Raw genomic sequence first — 21,820 nt, 5'->3', positions numbered from 1 at the left:
CGCCTCTCAAATTTTGTCACGAATGCCCCATAATGTTCGATCTTTGTTGAACGATCGAACAGCCGAGGTTTTTAGTCAAACTCATGTTCGACTCAGATAGCTCATCCCTACTTAAAAAACAACCACACCGTCTTTTTGGAGAGCAGCCTATATTTCTCCTGCGGTTTCCTGTGGGCTTTTCTTTGTATCCTGAGCAATTCTTCTGACAGTTGTGGCTGCAATCTTTCTTGGTCTACCTGGCTGGCTTGGCATCAAAAGAGCCCCTAATTTTCCATGTCTTACTAAGTGATTGAACAGTACTGACTGGCATACTCAAGGCTTTGGATATCTTTTTATATCCTTTTCCATCTTTGTAAAGTTTTGTTACCTTGTTACGCAGGTCTTTTGACTGTTCTTTTCTATCTCCTCATGGCTCAGTGTCTAGCCTGCTTACTGCCTCTATATGAGAGCTAACAAACTCATTGGCTATTTATACACACACACACTAATTGTGATTTAAAAAGCCTCAAATGTGGGAACTTAACCTTTAATTCACATTTTAACCTGTGTGTGCCACTAGGGATGAGCCGAAAAACGCCCCTGGTTTGGTTCGCACCAGAACATGCAAACAGGCAAAACATTAGCACGAACAAGCGAACACCATTAAAGTCTATAGGACACGAACATGAAAAATCAAAAGTGCTAATTTTAAAGGCTTATATGCAAGTTATTACCATAAAAAGTGTATGGGGACCCGGGTCCTGCCCCAGGGGATATGTATCAATGTAAAAAAAAGTTTTCAGGAACAGTGATTTTAATAATGCTTAAAGTGAAACAATAAAAATGAAATTTTCCTTTTAAATATTGTGCCTGGAGTGTGTCCTTAGTATGCCTGTAAAGTGGCAAATTTTTCCTGTGTTTAGAACAATACTACAGCAAAACATTTTTAATAGAAAAAAATCTCATTTAAAACTGCACGTGGCTGTAATGAATTGTCGGATCCCGGTGTTGTAAAAAAAAAGCTGGACCTATGAAAACCTGGACCCCGACACCCCCGGTGCAGCTACATCACTAAACAGCTGATTACATGGCTTCACTGAGCATGCGCGGCTTCCCCGCGGCTATACTTCGCATGCGCACATGCTATTTCTGGTCCAGAAAAATTATAGATTCGGGCGAGCAGAGGCGGTGCAAGTTGATTAATTACATAATCGACAGCACCACCTCCAGCTCCACCCCCGCTCCTAACACGGGCCCCCTTGCATAATAGCACTGTGTGTAACAATGGGAGGTCGAGGAAAAACATAGAGCTGCACTGCCTCCAGCCCGCTTCCGCCCCTAGCCTGCTCTGGAGAAGGGGGATGAGCTCTGTGCATAATAGCACTGTGCGTATCAATGGGAGGTTGAGGAAAAACAGAGCTGTGCCTGTTGGAGGGGCCAAGCCTTTGCATAGAAGACATTTCTCATCAATATGCGCATACACACTGTATGATGTACATAATGTGAAGGGCTGAGCAATCTGTTCAGGGACAAAAACAGCAGCCTGACACACGGAGCCTCCTCTTACACACATCTGTCTGTGCACAGCCCTGCAAAATACATATATGGGAGGTCAAGGAAAATTATAAAGCAGTGTCTGTAATCTCTGGCATGTGCTGGGGGCTGGATCGCCTCCGCTGCTTTTCTTCCAATCAGGGGTCAAAGAAGCTAAGTGCGAGTTTACCTGTAGCCCTCACACTGGAGACTTGTACACCATCATCGTCCCAGGACGGTAGGTACCAGGTCCTCTGAGGGTAGAGCACATGTGTGACCCGTTTTTGGGTCACTGGTGGCTTAGAGAGAAGGAGAGGGCCCCTGGGTGGACATGGGAGAAGGAGAGGGCCCCTGGATGGCCGGCGGAGAAGGAGAGCCCCTGCGTGGCCAGGGGAGGAGAGGGCCCCTGGGTGACCGGGGGAGAAGGAGAGAGCCCCTGGGTGACCGGGGGAGAAGGAGAGAGAGCCCCTGGGTGGCCGGTGGAGAAGGAGAGAGAGCCCCTGGGTGGCCGGTGGAGAAGGAGAGAGACCCTGGGTGTTTGGAGGAAGAGAGGGCTCCTGGGTGGCCATTTAGTGAAGAAGAGGGCCCCTGGATGGCCGGGGAGAAGAAGAGAGCACCTGGGTGTTTGGAGCAGAAGAAGGCCCCTGGGTGGCCATTTAGTGAAGAAGAGGGCCCCTGGGTGGAAGGGAGGAGGAGAGGGCACCTGGTGTTTAGAGTAAGAGAGGGCCCTCATGGTGAATGGGGGAGGAGGGCCCCCAGAGTGTTTGGCAGAGAAGGAGTGGGCCCATGGCTGTTTGGTGGAGAAGGAGATGGCCCCAGGGTTGGCCAAAATGAAGAGAGCTGGTCCTTGGGTGGTTGGAGGAGGAGAGGGTTCCACCCTTCTCCCCCTGAGGTCAGGGACACCTTTCTCCCCCCAAGGACAGGGACACCCTTCTCCCTTGCGGACAGAGTCCCCCTTCTTTCCCTGGAGGACAGGGACCCCCTTCTCCCCTAGGGACAGGGACCCCCCTCTCACTCAGGGACAGGAACTTCATCTCCCCTGGGGATGGGGAACCCATCTTGCCTATGGACAGGAACCCCATCTTCCCTGGCAATGGGGACTCCATCTCACCTAGGGAGCCCATCTTCCATGGGGACCAGGACCCCACCTCCTAAGAACAGGAACCTGCTCACCGAGTGTGCCAACCTCACCGTCCTGCCTGCCATGTGTCCTGTGTGAGGGCCCTCCTGTGACAACTCTTATCAGGATTTCACTGTGTGCTCCCCCTACATGGATACATGGATATGCTCCCACTACACGACTGACCTCTCTGTGTGCTTCCACTACACGACTGATCCTTGTGGGTGCTCCCACTACACGGGGGACCACTCTGTTCTGTTTGCTCCGCCTACATGTCGGCATACTCTGACCACCTCCTGCATCCCGTCCACATCCTCTGACCACCCCCGGTACCATTTCCACATCCTCTTACCACCACCTGTACCATTTCCACACCCTCTGACTGCCTCCTGTATCCTGTCCACATCCTCTGTCCATCACCTGCACCATTTCCACATCCTTTGACCGCCTCCTGTATCCTGTGCGCATCCTCTGACCACCTCTTGTATCCTGTGCACATGTTCTGACCAACTCCTGTACCATGTCTGCAGCATATAACCACCTCCTATATCATGTCCACAGCCTCTAACCATCTCTTGTACCATATCTGCAATCTCTGAATATCTCTTGTCTTTTATCATGTCTGCAGTCTCTGAAGAGAAGTCTGGAGAGGAATCAAGAGTGAGAGTGCCGCCGGGATAGGGATTACTGGAGGAGTCAGACGTGTATGGACTGTGGAGAGGAGACTATAGAATAAAACCAGAGCCACCAACTTGGACCTGTCTAACTGAGCCTTGCATGATGCACCTGAGGAGGTCAGTGACAGCACCCTCAGGTCAATCTGGGGGGGGGGGGGGGTCACTCAGGTAATGGGGAAGTAAATACAATAATGTAAGGGGGCACTGATATAAAGATTTCACTGTAGATTAGTAAACCCCCGCCTGAGGAAGGTGGTCTCTGGTCACCAGAATCTCCCACCCCACCCCCCAACTGCCCCATATCAGAGTTTACGGCATTTCCTTTTACATCAGAGTCTGCAAGATTCTCCCTTGCAATGCATAGGTACTCAGATGTAAAGGAAAAGGCTGCATAGCATGATCGAAGGTGGAACTCTGATGTAAGGGGTGCTCTGGTCACCAGAGACCACCTTATATCAGAGTCCACTGCATTCCCATTGCCCTTTACATCAGTGTTCCCCTTTACATTGGTGTTCAGAGTTCCACCTTGCACTGTAAGATTAAAAGGGATGTAGACCCAGAGACATGTCTTGGGAACACAGAAGATACATGGGTTAGATCAGAAGGGATGAAGGCCCAGAGACATGTCCAGAGTACACAAAGGATACATGGGTTAGATTAGAAGGGATGAAGGCCCAGAGACAGGTCCAGGGTACAAAGAGAACACATGAGTTAGATTAGAAGGGATGGAGGCCTCCTCTGTGTTCCCTGGACATCCATCCCTTCTAATCTAACCCATGTATCCTCTGTGTACCCTGGACATGTTTCCAGGCCTCCATCCCTTCCAATCTAAGGTGACCAGATTTTTAAAATGAAATCCGGGGACATTTTTTTTTTTTTTACTACTAATGGCGGCAATCAGCGCTCTCTGCCCATTGCCCCTGATGACCGCCTCACAGCCTGTCAAGTCTTACTCTCTGGGCCCCGGCTGCTACTGTGTGGGGAGGGAAGGCAAGGAAATGAGCAGGTAGGTGGTTGGCCGGGACTTGAGCCAAGGCAGAAGAACATGCGAGCAGAGCTGGATGGGCATGCACCCAAAACTGAAGAAATATTCCCTCTGCTCCGACCAGCACATGATCATCAAAAAGGGGCACAGATAATGGAAAAGAATACACTCCCCTAAGCTAGTAGGAGTGGCAGAGCGGGGGGTGTAATTCAGATTTATTTTTTAAATTCTGCACTGACTGTCTTTGAAATTGCCCCAGCCCCTGTTCAAATCCAATCCGGGGACTGTCCCCGGGAAACTGGGGATGTATGGTCACCCTATTCTAATCTAACCCATGTATCCTCTGTGTACCCTGGACATGTCTCCAGGCCTCCATCCCTTCTAATCTAACCCATGTATCTTCTGTGTTCCCAGGACATGTTTCTGGGCCTCCATCCCTTCTAATCTAACCCATGTATCTTCTGTGTTCCCTGGACATGTCTCTGGGCCTCCACCCCTTTTAATCTTACAGTGCAAGGGGGAACTCTGTGAATCCTGATGTAAAGGGGAACACTTATGTAAAGGGCAATGCTGCAGACCCTGATGTAAGTGGGAACTCTGATGTAAATGGGAATGCAGTGGATTCTGATATAAGGCAGTCTCTGGTGACCAGAGCACTCCTTACACCACAGTTCCTCCTTAAATCATGCTCTGCAGTATTTTCCTCTGATGTAAAGGGGAATTCTGGGAACTGTGATGTGGGGGGGGGGGACTCTGGTTCTGCAGAGTGAATACATTAAGGTAAGGAGGGGGTTTACTGATGTAAGGGGAGACCTTTATATCAGTGCCCCCTTATATTATTTTATTTACTTCCTCCATTACATCAGTGAGCCCCCCCCCCCCCCAGACTGGCCTGATGGCGCTGTCACTGACCCCCTCTCAGGTGCACCATGCAGGGCTGTTTGATGGCTCCAGGTTGGTGGCTCTGGTTTTATTCTATAGTCTCCTCTCCACAGTCCACACACGTCTGACTCTTCCTGTAATCTCCATACCGACGGCGCTCTCACTCTTAATTCCTGTCCAGAATCCCCCTTGGAGACTGCAGACATGTGAAAAGACAAGAGATAGTCAGAGATTGCAGACATGATGCAAGAGATGGTTAGAGGCTGTGGACAGGATATAGGAGGTGGTCAGAACATGCGCACAGGATACAGGAGGTGGTCAGAGTATTCAGACATGTAGGGGGAGCAAACAGACTGGTCCCCTGTGTAGAGGAAGCACACAGAGGGTCTCTCTCCTTCTCCACTGGCCATCCAGGGGCCCTCTCCTCTGCCCACATCCACCCAGGAGCCCTTTCCTTCTCCCACGTCCACCCAGGGGCCCTCTCCTTCTCCCTAAGCCACCAGTGACCCCAAAGCAGGTCACACATGCACTCTGCCCTCGGGGGACCCGGTACCCACCCTCCAGTGTGAAGGCTACAGGTAAACTCGCACTTGGCTTCTTTGGCTCCTGATTGGAGGAAAAGCAGCAGAGGTGACCCAGCCCCCAGCACTTGACTGAGATCACAGACACTGCTTTATAATTTTCCTTGACCTCCCATATATGTATTTTGCAGGGCTGTGCACAGACAGATTTGTGTAAGCACTGGCTCCATGTGTCAGGCTGCTGTTTTCGTCCCTGAACAAATTGAGTAGCCCTTTACATTATGTACATCATGCTGTGTGGATGCTCATATTGATGAGGAATGTCTTCTATGCAAAGGCTTGGCCCCACCCACAAGCACAACTCTATATTTTGCCCTGACCTCCCATTGATACACACAGTGCTATTATGCACGGGCCCCCTTCTCCAGAGCAGACTAGTGGTGTGTTAGGGGGGGGGGGGCTGATGATGTAATTAAGCAACTCACACCGCCTCTGCCCGCCAGCTTGAGTCTATAATTTTTCTGGACCGAAAATAGCATGTGCGCATGCTTGGTATAGCTGCGGTGAAGCTGCGCATTCCCAGTGGAGGCGCGCGATCAGCTGTTTAATTTTTTACAACACTGGCAATATAGATAAAAATCATTGAAAAAAAACAGCATGGGTTCCCCCCAGTCCATTGCCAGGCCCTTTGGGTCTGGTATGAATATTAGGTAAACCCTGCGCCAAATGTAAAAAAAAAATATGCGTAGGGGCCCTTCAGGTCTGGTATGAATATTAAGGGGAAACCTGCACCAAATAAACAAAAAATGGTGCAGGGGTCCCCCCAAAATCCATACCAGGCCCCTTAGGTCTGGTATGGATTTTAAAGGGAACCCTGAGCCAAAATTTTAATAAAAATGGCGTAGGGCCCCCAAAATCCATACTAGAAGCTTATCCGAGCATGCAACCTGGCAGGCCACAGGAAACATGCCCTTAACGTGGGGTGGGTGTCCCCCCAAAACACCTTGTCCCCATGTTGATAGGGACAAGGGCCTCATCCCCACAACCTTTGTCCGATGGTTGTGGGGGTCTGCGGGCAGGGGGCTTATCGGAATCTTGAAGTCCCCTTTAACAAGGGGACCCACAGATCCCACCCCTCCATGTGAATGGGTATCAGTTACATGGTACTCCTACTAATTCACCAAAAAATGTGTCAAAAATAGTAAAAATTACAGTAGACAATTTGGGACAAGTCCTTTATTAAAAAAAAAAAGAAAAACTGTCCTGCAATGTCCATTCATCTTTGATTACAGCGCATATGGACCAAGAAAAAAAAAAAAAAGGAACAACTCCACCTCCATGGGAGGCTCCCGCCAAATGAATCCTCTTCGCAATGAGAGCTGTTATATAGCTGAGGGCAGGGCCACCCGGTGATGTAAACGGGTGACCCCACCCCTTCTGATGCCATGTGATGTCACATGACTTCACAAAGGGGCGGGCCCACCACCCGTTTACATCACCAGGTGGCCACGCCCTCAGCTATATCACAGCTGTCATCAGGAAAAGGATTCAGTAGGTGGGAGTCTCCCATGGAGACAGAGCTGTTGCATTTTTGTTTTTTTTCTTGGTCTGTCAGCGCTGTGATTGAACATAAATAGACATAACAGAACAGTTTTTTTTTTTTTGTTTTTTTTTTTTTTAAATAAAGGACCAAATTGTCTACTGTAATTTTTACTATTTTTGATACTTTTTTTGGAGAATGAGTAGGGGTATAATGTACTCGATACCCATTCACATGTGGGGGGGCAAGATCTGGAGGTCTCCTTGTTAAAGGGGGCTTACAGATTCTGATAAGCCCCCTACCTGCAGACCCTCACAACTACCAGGCAAGTGTTGTGGGGATGAGGCCCTTGTCCCCATCAACATGGGGACAAGGTGTTTTGGAGGCACTCCAAAACACCCTCCCTATGTTGAGGGCATGCGGCCTGGTATGGTTCAGGAGGGGTGGTGCTCTCTCATCCCCCTTTTTCCTGTGCCTGCCAGTTTGCATGCTCAGATAAGGGTCTGGTATGTTTTTTTTGGGGGATCCTGATGCCATTTAAAAAAAATATTTGGTGCAGGGTACCCCTTAATATCCATACCAGACCTGAAGGGCATAGATTTTGGGGGGACTCCCACATATTTTTTTTTAAATATGGCGCAGGGTTCCCCTTCATATTCATACCAGACACAAAGGGCCTGGTAATGGACTGGGTGGAACCCATGCTGTTTTTTTCAATGATTTTTTTTTTATCTGTATTGCCTGGATCCAACAATTCATTACAGCCACGAGCAGTTTTAGATTAAATGTTTTCCTTTAGAAATGTAATTTTGCTGTGGTATTGTTCTAGACATGGGAAAAATGCGCTACTTCACAGGCATACTAAGGACACCCCCAGGCACAATATTTAAAGGAATAGTTCATTTTTATTGTTTCATTTTAAGTGTTATTAAAACTTACATCCGACTCGAACATCGGGCTCATCCCTATGTGCCACCTTCTGTGTCTGTACCAAGGCCAAACATTCCACGGTATGTTAACTTTTGATCAGGGTTATTTTGGTAGTTTCTGTTGCGATTATGATTTAACCACTTGCCGCCCGCCAATTGTCAAATGACGGCTGCAAAGTGGTTTCAAAATCCTGACCGGACGTCGTTGTTGACACCCTGCAACTACGATCTCAGTAAAGAGTCTCCGAGACTCTTTACCACGTGATCAGCCGTGTCCAATCGCAGTGTAAATAGGAAGAGCCGGTGATCGGCTTTTCCTCACTCTCGTCTGTCAGACGCGAGTAGAGGAGAGACGATCAGCTGCTCCTCTGACAGGGGAGGTCTGTGCTGATCGATTATCAGCACAGCTCCCCCAAGGATGCCCACACTGGACCACCAGGGACGCCACCAGACCACCAGGGATGCCCAGCACCAGGTATGCCACCCTAGACCTCCAGGGATGCCAGTCAGTGCCCACAATGGATGCCAATCAGTGCCCATATTGGGCATCACTGATTGGCATGCATGATTGTTTGGCACTGATTGGCATCCATCCCTACAATACTGCACACTGCAATGCCGCCTATCAGTGCCCATCCATGCCCATCTGTGCCGCCTATCCATGCCCATTCATGACGCCTCTCCATACCAATTTGTGCCACCTAACGGTGTCTATCCGTGTCGCCCATAAGTGCCACCTATCAGTGCCCATCAGTGCCACCTATCAGTGCCACATATCAGTGCCCATCAATGCCACCTCATCAGTGCCACTTCATTGGTGCCAGCTCATCAGTGCCGCCTTATCAGTGCCCGTCAGTGCAGCCCCATCAGTGCCCATCAGTGAAGGACAAAACGTACTTATTTACAAAGTTTTGAAACTGAAACAAAAAAAACAGTTTTTTTTTTCAAAATTTCTGTATTTTTTTTATTTGTTTAGCAAAAAATAAAAACTGTAGAGGTGATCAATTACCACCAAAAGAAAGCTCTATTTGTGGGAAAAAAAATGATAAAAATTTCATTTGGGTACAGTGTAGCATGACTGTGCAATTGTCATTCAAAGTGCGACATCGCTGAAAGCTCAAAATTGGTCTGGGCAAGAAGGTGTTTAAGTGCCCAGTATTGAAGTGGTTAAAAAAAATAAACACAGTTGAATGATAATAAATGGCTTCAGCCAAACTCTAACCATGAGTGAAAGATTATTTTTTTTTTTTTTGTGTTATCATTCATATTCTCTGAAAAATGGCCAAGAAATCATAAATTCTGCCAGGGTATGCAAACTTGTGAGTAAAACTGTATATAATCTAAAACTGCAGGCAGGGCACTGGACAAAGCACTAGGGACAAAAGGGAGGTGAAATGATTGGATACAGTTATGTAATCTTACAGATTACAGTGTATTGCGCCTGTTCTGTATTTTTCACTTTTTTTTTAAATTTGCCACCGGGCTCTGTCCCCATACTTCACACGCTCGCAGGGAATGGAGCACGACACAGTGATGAATCGGGTGGAAGACACAGCCTGCGGTGAAATCCCAAGTGTGGCTCGGGGTTATGGCTTTTGGTAATGGGAATTCTTCAAAAAGACTGTTTGGGACCTCACTGCAAAGTATATTCCCATGGGCAATAAGTTTAAAAGGCTAAAAACAAAACCTATGTGGCTCACAGTTAAAAAAGCTATAAACTATAAGAGAAGAGCTTTTAAAAAATATAAAAATGAAGGATCACTAGTGTCATTTAAATGTTACAAAGAATTTAACAGAATATGTAAAAAAGGAAACAAATTGCAAAATAGATTGCAAAAGATAGTAGGACAAACCCCAAAAAATTCTTCAAATATATTAATAGTAAAAAAGGTCAAGTCTGAGCATGTAGGCCCTTTACAAAATAATCTAGAGTTGGTGACTGGGGACAAAGAGAAGGCTAATTTATTAAATACTTTCTTCAGCTCTGTGTACACAAAAGAGCATGGGGGAGCGCATGTCCATAATGGGGGTGACACAGCCCCAAATGATCCACAATGGCTCAAAAGTGATATGGTCCAGAAATATTTAGACAGAATAAAGGTGGATAAAGCACCTGGCCCTGACGGCATCCACCCACGGATCGTAAAAGAATTGAGCTCTGTAATTTCAGAGCCATTGGATCTAATTTTTAGGGACTCATTAATGACGGGAATAGTCCCACTGGATTGACGCAGGGCGAACGTGGTGCCTATATTTAAAAAGGGATCAAAGTCTTTACCAAGTAACTATAGACCTGTTAGCTTAACTTCTATAGCTGGGAAGATACTGGAGCGTTTAATAAAAGACCACATAGACGAGTTCTTGCTGAACAAAAACACTTTAAGCAACAGACAACATGGATTCATGAAAGACAGAAGTTGTCAGACAAATCTGATTTCTTTTTATGAGGAGTTAAGTAAAACCTCGGACAGAGGGGTGGCGGTGGACGTGGTATACTTGGATTTTGCAAAAGCGTTCGATACAGTTCCCCACACACGGCTCATGTGTAAGGTAAAGTCTACAGGTTTGGAAATATCAGTTTGTAAATGGATAGAAAATTGGCTAAAAGACAGAATTCAGAGAGTAGTGATTAATGATTCTTACTCTGAATGGTCTAAGGTTATCAGTGGTGTACCCCAAGGTTCAGTGCTGGGACCCTTACTTTTTAACATCTTTATAAATGATATTGGGTCTGGGATCAAAAGTAACATTTCTGTCTTTGCAGATGATACCAAGCTATGCAGTGGAATAACGTCCTTACAGGATGTCTCCAATTTACAAGCCGACCTCAATACACTGTCTAATTGGGCGACTATGAGGCAGATGAGGTTTAATGTTGATAAATGTAAAGTTATGCACTTGGGGGCTAAGAATATGCATGCATCATACATGCTAGGGGGAGTACAACTGGGGGGATCCATAGTGGAGAAGGATCTGGGGGTTTTGGTAGATCATAAGCTCAATAATAGCATGCAATGCCAAGCTGCTGTTTCCAAAGCGAGCAAAGTCCTTTCTTGTATTAAGAGAGGTATGGACTCCAGAGAGAGATATCATTTTGCCCCTGTTCAAATCATTAGTAAGACCTCACCTGGAATATGCAGTTCAGTTTTGGGCACCAGTTCTCAAAAAGGATATCGGGGAACTGGAGAAAGTGCAGAGAAGGGCAACCAAACTGATAAGAGGCATGAAGGAACTCAACTATGAGGAAAGATTAGAGGAACTGAATTTATTCACTCTTGAGAAGAGGAGAATAAGGGGGGGATATGATCAACATGTTCAAATATATTAGGGATCCATATAGTGAACTTGGTGTTGAGTTATGCTCTGTACGGTCAACCCAGAGGACAAGGGGGCACTCTTTACGTCTAGAGGAAAAGAGATTTCATCTTTAAGTACGGAAAGGTTTCTTCACAGTTAGAGCTGTGAAAATGTGGAATAGACTCCCGCCAGAGGTGGTTCTGGCCAGCTCAGTAGATTGCTTTAAGAAAGGCCTGGATACTTTCCTAAATGTACATAATATAACTGGGTACTATCATAGGTAAAGTTGGTGCAGGGAAAATCCGATTGCCTCTTGGGGGATCAGGAAGGAATTTTTTTCCCCTGCTGGGGTTTTTTTTCGCCTTCCTCTGGATCAATTGTGGGCATAAAATTGGGTATTTGGATTGTACGATTATTTTTTATTTTATTTATTTGTTTTTAAGGTTGAACTGGATGGACTTGTGTCTTTTTTCAACCTTAATATATATATATATATATATATATTAGTCAAAACTTATTTTTTCGTTATGGAAAGACTAGAGAAGGGTTAGAATCTCTGCCATGGTTTGTTTGCTGTTGCCCCCATAGGGTAGATTAACCTTCTGTGTTTGCCCTATTGACTATTGTCACTGAGACATAAGAAATCCAAAACTTGGTGAGGTCACCATAATAAGACGGGTATATCCTGATTCCTGTCCACTGATGCTTCTGATTACCGCTTTCAATGCCCCCAATGTAAGGCTTAGACCGCGCTCATACACAGTGAGGTGACCCACATTTTATCGCACTGGATAAATCGCAGGTCAGCACTAGGACACACAGAAAACAATTGTTTTCTATGTGTCCTACTCACACTGCAATGCACCCTAGAGGTGTGGTGTAGTGAGCTGTACAGCCTTCTACAACACAAAGCTCAACATAGAATCTGGCTGCATCTCTCAGCAGCAGAAAGCAGGGGGTGGGGGAATTCACTCACCGCAAAGCTCAGTTAGAAGAACTCTAAATCCTGATTGGAGAGAAGGGTCACGCCCCCCTCCTTACTCTACATGAAGAACAAGCAGAGCTGTGAATATCAGTCACAGGCTGTGCATTGGAGCTCTCCACCCCCATCACCTCCTGGTGTTGCACAATATAGAAGGATGTGCATTGTTCATATTCATTCTGGGGTTTATAATCACTTTAAAGCAGCCTGCATCCACACAAATGTAAACGCTCATGTCAGGCCTACATGTGAAAAACCTAAGTTAGACTTACCGGTAATTATATTTCTATCAGCCTTCCAGGATGGCACACCTGAGAGATGGGGACTGCTCCCTACAGGAGACACAATCAATTAACATTGTTATAAGTTCCCACCCTTCCCTTAATCCCCAGTTTGTAATAAAGTAATCCTGAACTGGTTCACAAGGAGAATCATTCCACATAGGTACTCACCACCTAGTGTTCAACTCCTTTTCCCTCCACCATAGGGCGGGAAGTAGGTCTGCTGTCCTGGAAGGTTCGTAGAAATACTGTTACCGGTAAGTCTAACATAGGTTTTCTCCTATCGCTTTCCAGGACGGCACACCTGACAGAATAATCAAGTAACCACAGGCCTACCTTCAGGGTGGGGCCACAGCTTGTAGGTCCTTCTGACCGAAGGCCAAGTCTTGCTGTGACAACACTTCCACATGGTAGTGCTTCAGGAATGTATCCTGACTGGACCAGGTGGCCGGCTGCGAATTTGTTCCCAGGAGGCCCCTGCTTTCTCAGCCCAGAAAGTCGCTAGTGACCTGGTTGAATGGGCCTTAACCTTTGCTGGTACTGGAACCCCAGAACTCTCATAAGCCAGGGAGATAGCTCCCTTGATCTACCTCGAGACTGAGACTTTAGAAGCCTGAATTCCTTGGCCAAGCTTATAAAACTAGTAGGTAATTGGATCTCCTAAACTCTTTTGTTCTTTGTAAATAGGAAAGGAGACACCTTCTTACATCCAGGTGAAATTTCGGCAATGTTATATCTTGCATCCTATGAAATAAAGATGCTAATTTGGTAGATACAAAGGTTCTGGCCTGAGGGTGACTCTATCTGGCTGTATCAATAGGAAGGGTTCCTTCATGGACAGACCCTGTAGATCCCCAACCCTCCTGGCCAAGGTAATTGCTAACAAAAATTATACTTTTAAGGTTAGAAACTTAAAAGGAACCTCCCCTATAGGTTCAAATGGGTGCTTAGATAATGCCTCCAATACCCTTGTCGGGTCCCATGGTGGGAAACTGCTTTTGGAGACCGGTGAAACCCTTCCCTGGCCACCATCATTAATGAGGTCTTCCTTTCCTAGCCTTGTATCAAGGTAGACCGAGAGTGCTGCGATCTATACCCAAAGGGTGCTGACCACTAGGCCCTTTTCTACTCTGTCCTGTAGAAACTCCAAGATAACAGGGACAGTGGTGGCGGTCATCTGTTTTTCTTTACCCCAGGAACAGAAAGTCTTCCAAATTTTTATGTAGATTTTCTTAGTCACTGGTTTTCTGGTCAGAAGGAGGGTAACAATCACTCTCTATGAGCAGGCCTTACACTTTAAAATCTGGCACTCACTAGTCAGGTCGTCAGCTGTAACAAGTCCAGCCTTGGGCGTAGTACTGGCCCCTTCCTAAGAAGATCCAGCCTGTTCGGGAGCTTCCACAGCTCTGCCACTGCCATGTATCTTAAGCTTGCAAACCAAGCTCGCCTTGGCCACCAGGGCTCTACCAGGAGGCGATCGCCTGGGCATTGGTTGAGCTTCTGAAGAACCCTTGCAATCATTGCTAGGGTTGGGATGGCCTGTACTGCCCCAGTGTTGCTTGTCCCTTTTATGTGGACAGCTGATATGGAGAGAACCTTCCCTTCAGCCCAGTCCAAGATCTCCTTGGATAATTTCAGGAGGGGTCTGGACCTGGTGCCTACAACAGTGGCCTTTTCGGTGCTGACCTGAATCTCCTTTTTTACAATGCTTTCTTGAAAGTGTAGCGCTGACATCCTTGTTTATTGATGTGATTATGCATGCTTTAATGTGAGGTATATGGACTTTACTGTGGTTTCGTACTAGAGCCATCTAGTGACCAAATATGGGTAACGCACCTGTTTATCGTTACCTCAGAACAACCTAAAGACTTGTACAGGAAGTGAGTGTTTGTTTTGGATTCTGGAGGTTGACCTTGTTACCCAGGAGTCCATGTGTGACCTACCCATGAACATTCTCTTATGCAGTGCATGCTGGGTAGGGGATAAAAGGGACACCAGTGGCCATTTTAGGTCTCTTGGGACCACGTTACCTGTGCGGATCTGTGGAGGGGTGTCCCGAGAGACAGCGGCCGACAGCTATCGCGGAGCGCCAGCCTGTTTGTTCTTGTGAGACAGAGCCTGAGAGATGGTAGCCGGATTGAGAAGGTCCAAAGATACTCAGTGGAGAATCGGAGAACTGGATTGATTCAGCGGAGCAATACAGAGCGTCTGGCCTAGCTGACGGAAAGGCAAGCTACAGTCACCGGACCAAAGTGATCACGTGGAACGCTGATCCAGTTGGTGAGCAGGTTACAGCCCACCGTTTGTTAACTTTTGTGCACAGTTAGACTCACTTACAGGCCTCACTGGAATCTGCAGTTCCACTGAGGCATAGCAGAGCCACTGACACTGGGCAGGCTTGGGGCCTATTTACTTTGGCGCCTCAGCGCATGTAAATAAGTTACTGGAATTATACCAGGAGCATTTCAGCTTAATCTTCCACCTTATTTTGGATTACAAATACAAAGGAGTGATTTGAGCTAGTGAAGAAAAGACGACCCGGATTAAAGAACTTTAATTGAGGCCTCACGTATATAGCCTTAAATTCAAGGGGAGCTCCCAGGTTTATATAAATTTATTTACATACATATGTTATATTCTGTTATATTAAAATATATTGTGCTGTCGTTCTATGTTGGGATGACAGCACAATTACTGTAACCACCTATCTAAATATTTTACAGTAAACTATATTTCTGGTTAAGTATCCAGTTGTGTGGCTTATTGTTTTTCCCCACCAGGTGGAGCCAGTGGATCCTGAGGGTACAATGCAGGTTTTATATTGTACTGTATTACACTACACCACAGCTGTGCCAAGGGGGTTGAGACAAGTTAGTGGGGTTTCTAGGTAGAGTGCAGGCCCAATCAAAACCAGCAGCTCCTTCGGGGTTCAGCGCTACAAAAGGTTTTCAGGGCTTCTCCCACTGCTTTGAGCTCCCTGTAGTTGATGACATCTGATCGAGTGAGCAGTTCCATTGACCTTGGGCTTTCTCTTTTCCTAGGTGGGCCCCCCACCCCTAAGGTGCTGGCATCGGTGGTCACCTTTACCGTATCCCACTGAGCCCATGGTCTGCCCCCTTTTAAGTTGTCGGGCACTGTCCACCACTCTAGGGAGGATAGGACCTGAGGGGTGAGTACTATCACCTCCTCCAGGGACTCTCTTCTTGTCCCAGGAGGACAGGAGGAAGAAGTGAAGGACTCTTGATTGAAGTTGCGCCCAGACAATGGCTGGTATACTTGCTGACATCAGGCCCAGGGTTATCGTCACCTCCCTTCTGGAGCGTGACAGTTTTTTTTATCATGTCCCCCGATGATGAAGCTAGTTTTTCCACCTTGTCCTTTGGCAAGCAAAGCTTCTGAAGTTTGGTGTCTACTAAGTAGCCTAGGAAGGTCTTGACCTGTTCTGGTTTGAGGGAGGATTTTTCCATGCTGATTATCCAGCCCAGGGTTTCCAGGACCGACATTACCTTGTTGATGTCTGATTTGACTTGGACAACTGACAGTCCAGAGACCACTAGATTGTCCAGGTAGGGAATCAGAGATATACCCTGTAGATTCAAAAAGGCTACTGCTTCTGCTAGGATTTTGGTAAAAATCTTTGGGCTGGTTGTTAACCCGAATGGGAGGGCTCAGAACTGCCAGTGAAAAATCTCCTCTCCAACGACCACTGTGAACCTCAAGAATGCCTGATGATCCAAGTGAATTGGAACATGCAGGTAGGCATCCTTGAGGTTCAGTGTTGTCATGAAGGCCTCCTTCATGAGGTTTTTTACGTACGGAGTAGATACTCTCCATTGAAATTTTTTTTGTATTCCAAGAACTTGTTCAGGTTTCTTAGGTTTGCTATAAGTCAATACTTTCCTGACAACTTGCGAACAACGAATACATGGGAGTATAATCCTTGGTATTGTTGTTCTTTTGGTACAGGTACCACCATCTGCTCATCTACCAATTCCTGCATACCATCCAGAAGGGCTGATCTTTTCAGGGCATCCCTGGGGGATGTGTGAGGGTGATCATTTTGCTGAAAATTCCAGGCGATAACCTTCGCGCAGGATCTGTCAAATGTAGGCGCTGTCTGATATCTTGTGAGTCAGCCAACCTTCCACCCTGATCTTGGCGTCACTTATTTCCTTTGGCGCCAACCCAGGGGGAGGAAAACAGTAAGTTGCTCTTTTGCCTTACCCTACCATTGCCCCACCTCTTGTTGGGTTGTTTTTTGGCTCTATGCTGCGGTTGCCCCAGGGAGCCATGAAACATTTTCTGAAATTTCTTTCACTGGGTATTTCTTACCCTTTTCTGAGGACCTAGACAGGACGTCGTCTAGGACCTGGCCAAAAAGCAATAAGCCCTGGAAGGGAAGGCTGCATAGTTTACCCTTTGATGTGACATCTCCTTCCCAGGCCTTAATCCAGACAGCTCTTCCAGCTGAATTGATTAATGCGGCCATCTTTAAGGCTCTTGCAGATTCAATTGCGGCATCTGCAAGGTATGCAACGGCTTTTCCTATCACTGATAGGGAGTCAAGCATGGCATCCAATTCAGATTCCTGTGACAGGCGTTTGGTCAGCTTCTCCACCCAGAAGTCTGCATTTCTGTCTACACAGGCTGCCACTAAGACTGGACCAATGGCTAATGTATTTTCATCCCAAGCCTTTCTAAGAAGGGATTCTGATCTACGGTCCATCAGATCCCTAATACTTGACTGCATCCTCAAAGGAGAGGTCAGACTGTTGGGTGACTTGAGACAGAGCACCATCCAGTTTTGGGTGCTTAAAAATTTCTCTTTGTTACCCTCTTTAAAGGAAAATCTCCTTTTACAGGTTTTTTGCCTGACAATTCTTCTTACCGGTTCCCTCTACTCCTGTAGGATTAAATCCTGTAGGGACTGGTAGAGTGGGAACACAATGGATTGAGCCTTGCTCAGCCCCCTGTATGCCTTGTCCTGTGCGGAGGTCACTCTGGGGGTCTCTGGAATCTGCTCTGTGGAATATATCACCTGTAGGAGCCCATCTAGATCCTCCATGATGAAGAGATGTTTTCTTAGCCTGAGATTCTCCTGTCTTGATTATCTGGTCTGGATGCTCCCCTCATCTGAGCTGTGGTCTGATTTGACCTGGCTTTCCATTTCTCCCCTTCCTCCTCTTCTTCCTCTACCTGAGCTAGCGGTAGTGACTGTGAGGGCAGGAGGAGAGCACTAGGTCCCACTCCCAAGAGACTCTCCTGGGAGGATGGGCCTTCTCTAGGGGCAAGCTCCTCTGGGTCAGGGCCCTGGGCTGTTGATTGCCCAGGGGCTTCAGGGAAAGATTTGACTGTTGCTATCATTTCCGTCTGCATAGATGAAAGGAACTTTTTCATTAAGGTTGAAGCCTCTTTCCCTGTTAATTTATTAATACATTTATAGTAGAAAGGCTTGGAATGGGATTTTGGAAGCTTATCCTTACAGTATCCACTTTTTTATGAGGAGCTATGCCCTGTTGCCGCAGGAGGCTGTTTATCTGGGGCCTCCTGGGTTCCGTTTGTGGAATCTGTAAGACAAGAACTTACATGTAACCTTTTCTGTCCTCCGCCTAACTGCGAGCTTGTACTAGGAGGGGAGGAGGGTAAAATGATCAGTGAGTCCCAGCCTGTCCTGGCTGGCCCAGGGATTCTCACCCCCCCCCCTTTCCAAGGGGGGTTTTTACTCACCGGGCCCCAACCTGGATCTATCCGCAGTTGTAGTTGCCATCCCTTCCTCCTGTTCCATGTGGAGACTGGCCCAGTCCTGGGCTGCTGGTACCACTGAGGACAGGGAGCCGACCGCTACTTGCGGCCTTGCTCTGTCCCTACTTCCCCAAGCCGGTCTCCATGTTGCTCTTCTTTTAGAGGTACACCCGGGTCTTGCTGCTCTTCTGGCACTACCCACTTCCTGTGAAGCGGTCATGACCTTATCCAGAACGAGGCCTGGAGCGCAGCACTTCCTCCGATGCAAGATGTTTTTCCTTATGAGGAAGAGAGCAGCCTTGAGGGTGACCTGTGAGAAGGACAAGCCTGCAGGATAGTTCAGCCGTCCCAGGCTTCCCTAGAACCTGTCTCAACAGGGGACCATCCGACCCTCCCCGGTCATTTGGTCTCAAACAAAACAAACATGCTGCTTAGTTCAGGAGATCAGGAGAAACACAACCAATACTGGGGATCAAGGGGAAGGATAGAGACTTATAACAAGCTGTCAAATGATTGTGTTTCCTGTAGGGAGGAGCACCTCATCTTTCATGTGTGCTATCCTGGAAGGTGATAAGAGAAACATTGTTTGTGCTACACATTATGTATTGCCATGCACGCTGGCAATACATAGGCCCCTTCAGGCCCCTTTCACACAGGCAGAGTCCGTTGATCCCCGCCTCAGCAGGCGGATGACAGATCTGTGTCTGTTCCGCTGATGCAACGGACACAGCCCACTGTTCTCAATGGGGCTGTCTGATGGAAATGGACCACCTGTCTGTTTCTATCCGATCTGATAGACTGTTTTTAGCAGAGAGGATCTGATTGGATATCGGCGGATGTCAGACACATTGACATTGACATCCGTCGCTCCATGGAGAGCAATAGATAGTCTGATCAGGTCCACCTAAAAAACTGACAGGCGGACCTGATCCTTCTGTCCGTGTGAAAAGGGCCTTATGGTTAACTAAACTGCTTTTAAAGTGTTGCTTATGGAAAATTATGCTTTTGGAAGTTTGTCGCATGTCATGGATGCATGCAACTTTATGGGATGGCATGGTTCGTATCTACAGTATTTACTTAAGGCAACCTCATCTGTTATATTTTAGCAAAAAAAAAAAAAAAAAAAAGGTAATGTGTTTTTTTGTTTGTTTTTTTTACTGTAAATTTTGTGTTTAAGAAACCCTTTTGATAATATTGTGTGACAGCATAAATTGCAACTATTTTATTTTCCAGGGTCTCTGTGTTCAGGAAACGTGCTTAAGCTAATCTTCACGTCTAAAATGTGCATTGTAACATGTGCAAAAATGTTTTACCTTGGAAGACGCATAAACGTTCATTAGAGGGGTGGGTTTGCAACACGTTCCAGAGCTCACATTGACAATGGCTCCTCTCTTCCTCTGCACCATCCCTGGGAGAACTATATGAACCATCATGACAGCTGCACCAATGTTGATATTAATAATTTCCCATAGTTTGTCTTCTGGAACCTCTGTAGTGATCTGTGGATAATCATGGAACACTCCAGCATTGTTAACTAAAATACCCACTTCTAAATTTTTCAGAGCCTCCTTAATATGAGGATAGACTTCACATCCCAGGCTGAAATCAGCCACTATGAAGCGAGTTTTTACTTTGTAAGTCGTAGAAATGGCTTCAGATACTTCCTTAAGCTTCTCAGGGTTGCGGCTGACTAAAATGATGTTCATACCATGACTTGCCAGCTCCTCTGCATATGCTTTACCAATGCCGCCTGTGGCTCCTGTGAAAAAGAAATTATAGGGCGCAGTGACTTATAGGGACAGTGTTAGGCTGTGGTTTATTGTTGTGTGATACTCAAGAATGGTCTGCTGGACATACTGATGCTACACTGAAAATACATCCTTAAGGTAGCCTGTAAAAGTAATAATGATGATAACAATCAACTTTAACTGTGTGTCAAATGAGGCTAAATGTTTATAAATGTAAAGTTTTGCACTTGGGGCTACAATTATGGATGCATCATACGTACTACATACAACTGGGGGAATCAATGGTGGAGAAGGATCTGGGAGTTCTGGTAGATCATAAGCTTAATAATGGCATGCAATGCCAAGCTGCAGTTTCCAAAGCGAGCAAAAACCTTTGCATTGAAAGAGGTAAGGACTGCAGAGAGATTTTTACCCCTTTACAAATCATCAGTAGGACCATATCTGGAATATGGAGTTCAGTTTTGGGCACCAGTTCACAAAAAGGATATTGAGAAACTGGAGGAAGTGTAGAGAAGGGCAACCAAACTGACAAGACGCATGGAGGAGGTCACATATGAGGAAAGATTAGAGGAACTGAGTTTATTCTCGCTTAAGAGGAGATTAAGGAGGCATATAATCAACATGTATATATACATAAGTGGTCCATATAGTGAACTTGGTGTAGAGTTATTCACATTAAGGACATCACAAGAGGACAAAGGGGCACTCTATGTCTGGAGGAAAAGGGATTTAATCTCCAAGTATGGAAAGGCTGTGAAAATGTGGACTAGACTCTCTCAAGAGCTGGTTTTGGCCAACTCAATAAATTGTTTTAAGAAAGGCCTGGATTCTTTCTTAAATGCACACAATATAACTCATATTTATACTAATATTTATAGGTAAAGTTCATCCAGGGAACATCCTATTTCCTCTTGGATCAGAACAGATTTTTTTTTCCCCCGCAAGAGCAAATTGGATCATGCTTTTTTATTTGCCTTTCCTAAATAACCCCCATTATGTGAACCAATGCAAGAAATAAAACATATTTCAGTTACGTGCTTTTATGTTTCAAATCTTCCCACTCACCAGTAACTATAGCCCATTCTCCATACTGTCTGATATGCTTGGACCTGCTTAGAAAGCAAGGAATGGCATATTGCTGTATCATTGAATACCAGAACTGAAGAAGGCTGAAAATATTCCACATGATGAAACATCCTCCAACTACAGCCAGGATCTCCATGTGGCTGGAAAAGAGCTGGAACATCCTCTTGGAAATCATTACGGGGATCTTATACACCTCATTCACTGTCTCCATCACTTCCCTGAAGCCGAGTCCTTCCATCTGATATATGAAATGTTTAACGTGATTTTTAATGATCACCTTGTAAAAACAAACTATTCAGTTTAAAATGGAAATGGAAAGACAAAACATTTTTGTATAGATGTATAAAAACAAAAACAAAAGAAACACCCCATTATAACTATCTTTTTCTCTCTTTTTTATGAATGATCACATTAGCAGTTTTTAGCTGCATAAGAGCTGGGGAGAGGAGAAGCAGCATCACACTGAGCTTCCCAGTGAATGGCTGTACAGCAGAGGCGTCTCAGGACAAGTCTGATCA

The 21,820-nt window shown here is 46.2% G+C and overlaps 1 protein-coding gene across 1 annotated transcript in view; it reads right to left on the bottom strand.

Annotated features, from left to right (window-relative positions):
- LOC143930919 (inactive hydroxysteroid dehydrogenase-like protein 1) overlaps positions 1 to 21,574 on the bottom strand; it is a 62,928-nt gene extending 41,354 nt beyond the window's left edge. Inside the window, exons 1-2 of the mRNA XM_077455610.1 lie at positions 21,282 to 21,574; positions 19,782 to 20,227 (exon numbers count right to left, since the gene is read on the bottom strand). Of these exons, the coding sequence (XP_077311736.1) occupies positions 19,782 to 20,227; positions 21,282 to 21,540 (705 nt within the window). The 5' untranslated portion in view covers positions 21,541 to 21,574. The remainder of the gene's footprint in view (positions 1 to 19,781; positions 20,228 to 21,281) is intronic.
- Between the last annotated feature and the right edge of the window lie 246 nt (positions 21,575 to 21,820).

The sequence above is a fragment of the Lithobates pipiens genome, unplaced genomic scaffold (assembly GCF_037356315.1).
Source record: "Lithobates pipiens isolate NorthernLeopardFrog02 unplaced genomic scaffold, aLitPip1_a1.2 Scaffold_10, whole genome shotgun sequence".
In the NCBI taxonomy this organism is placed as follows: Eukaryota; Metazoa; Chordata; class Amphibia; order Anura; family Ranidae; genus Lithobates; species Lithobates pipiens.
Note: the sequence above shows the minus strand (reverse complement) of the source record. Positions and strands in the feature narration are given on the sequence as shown.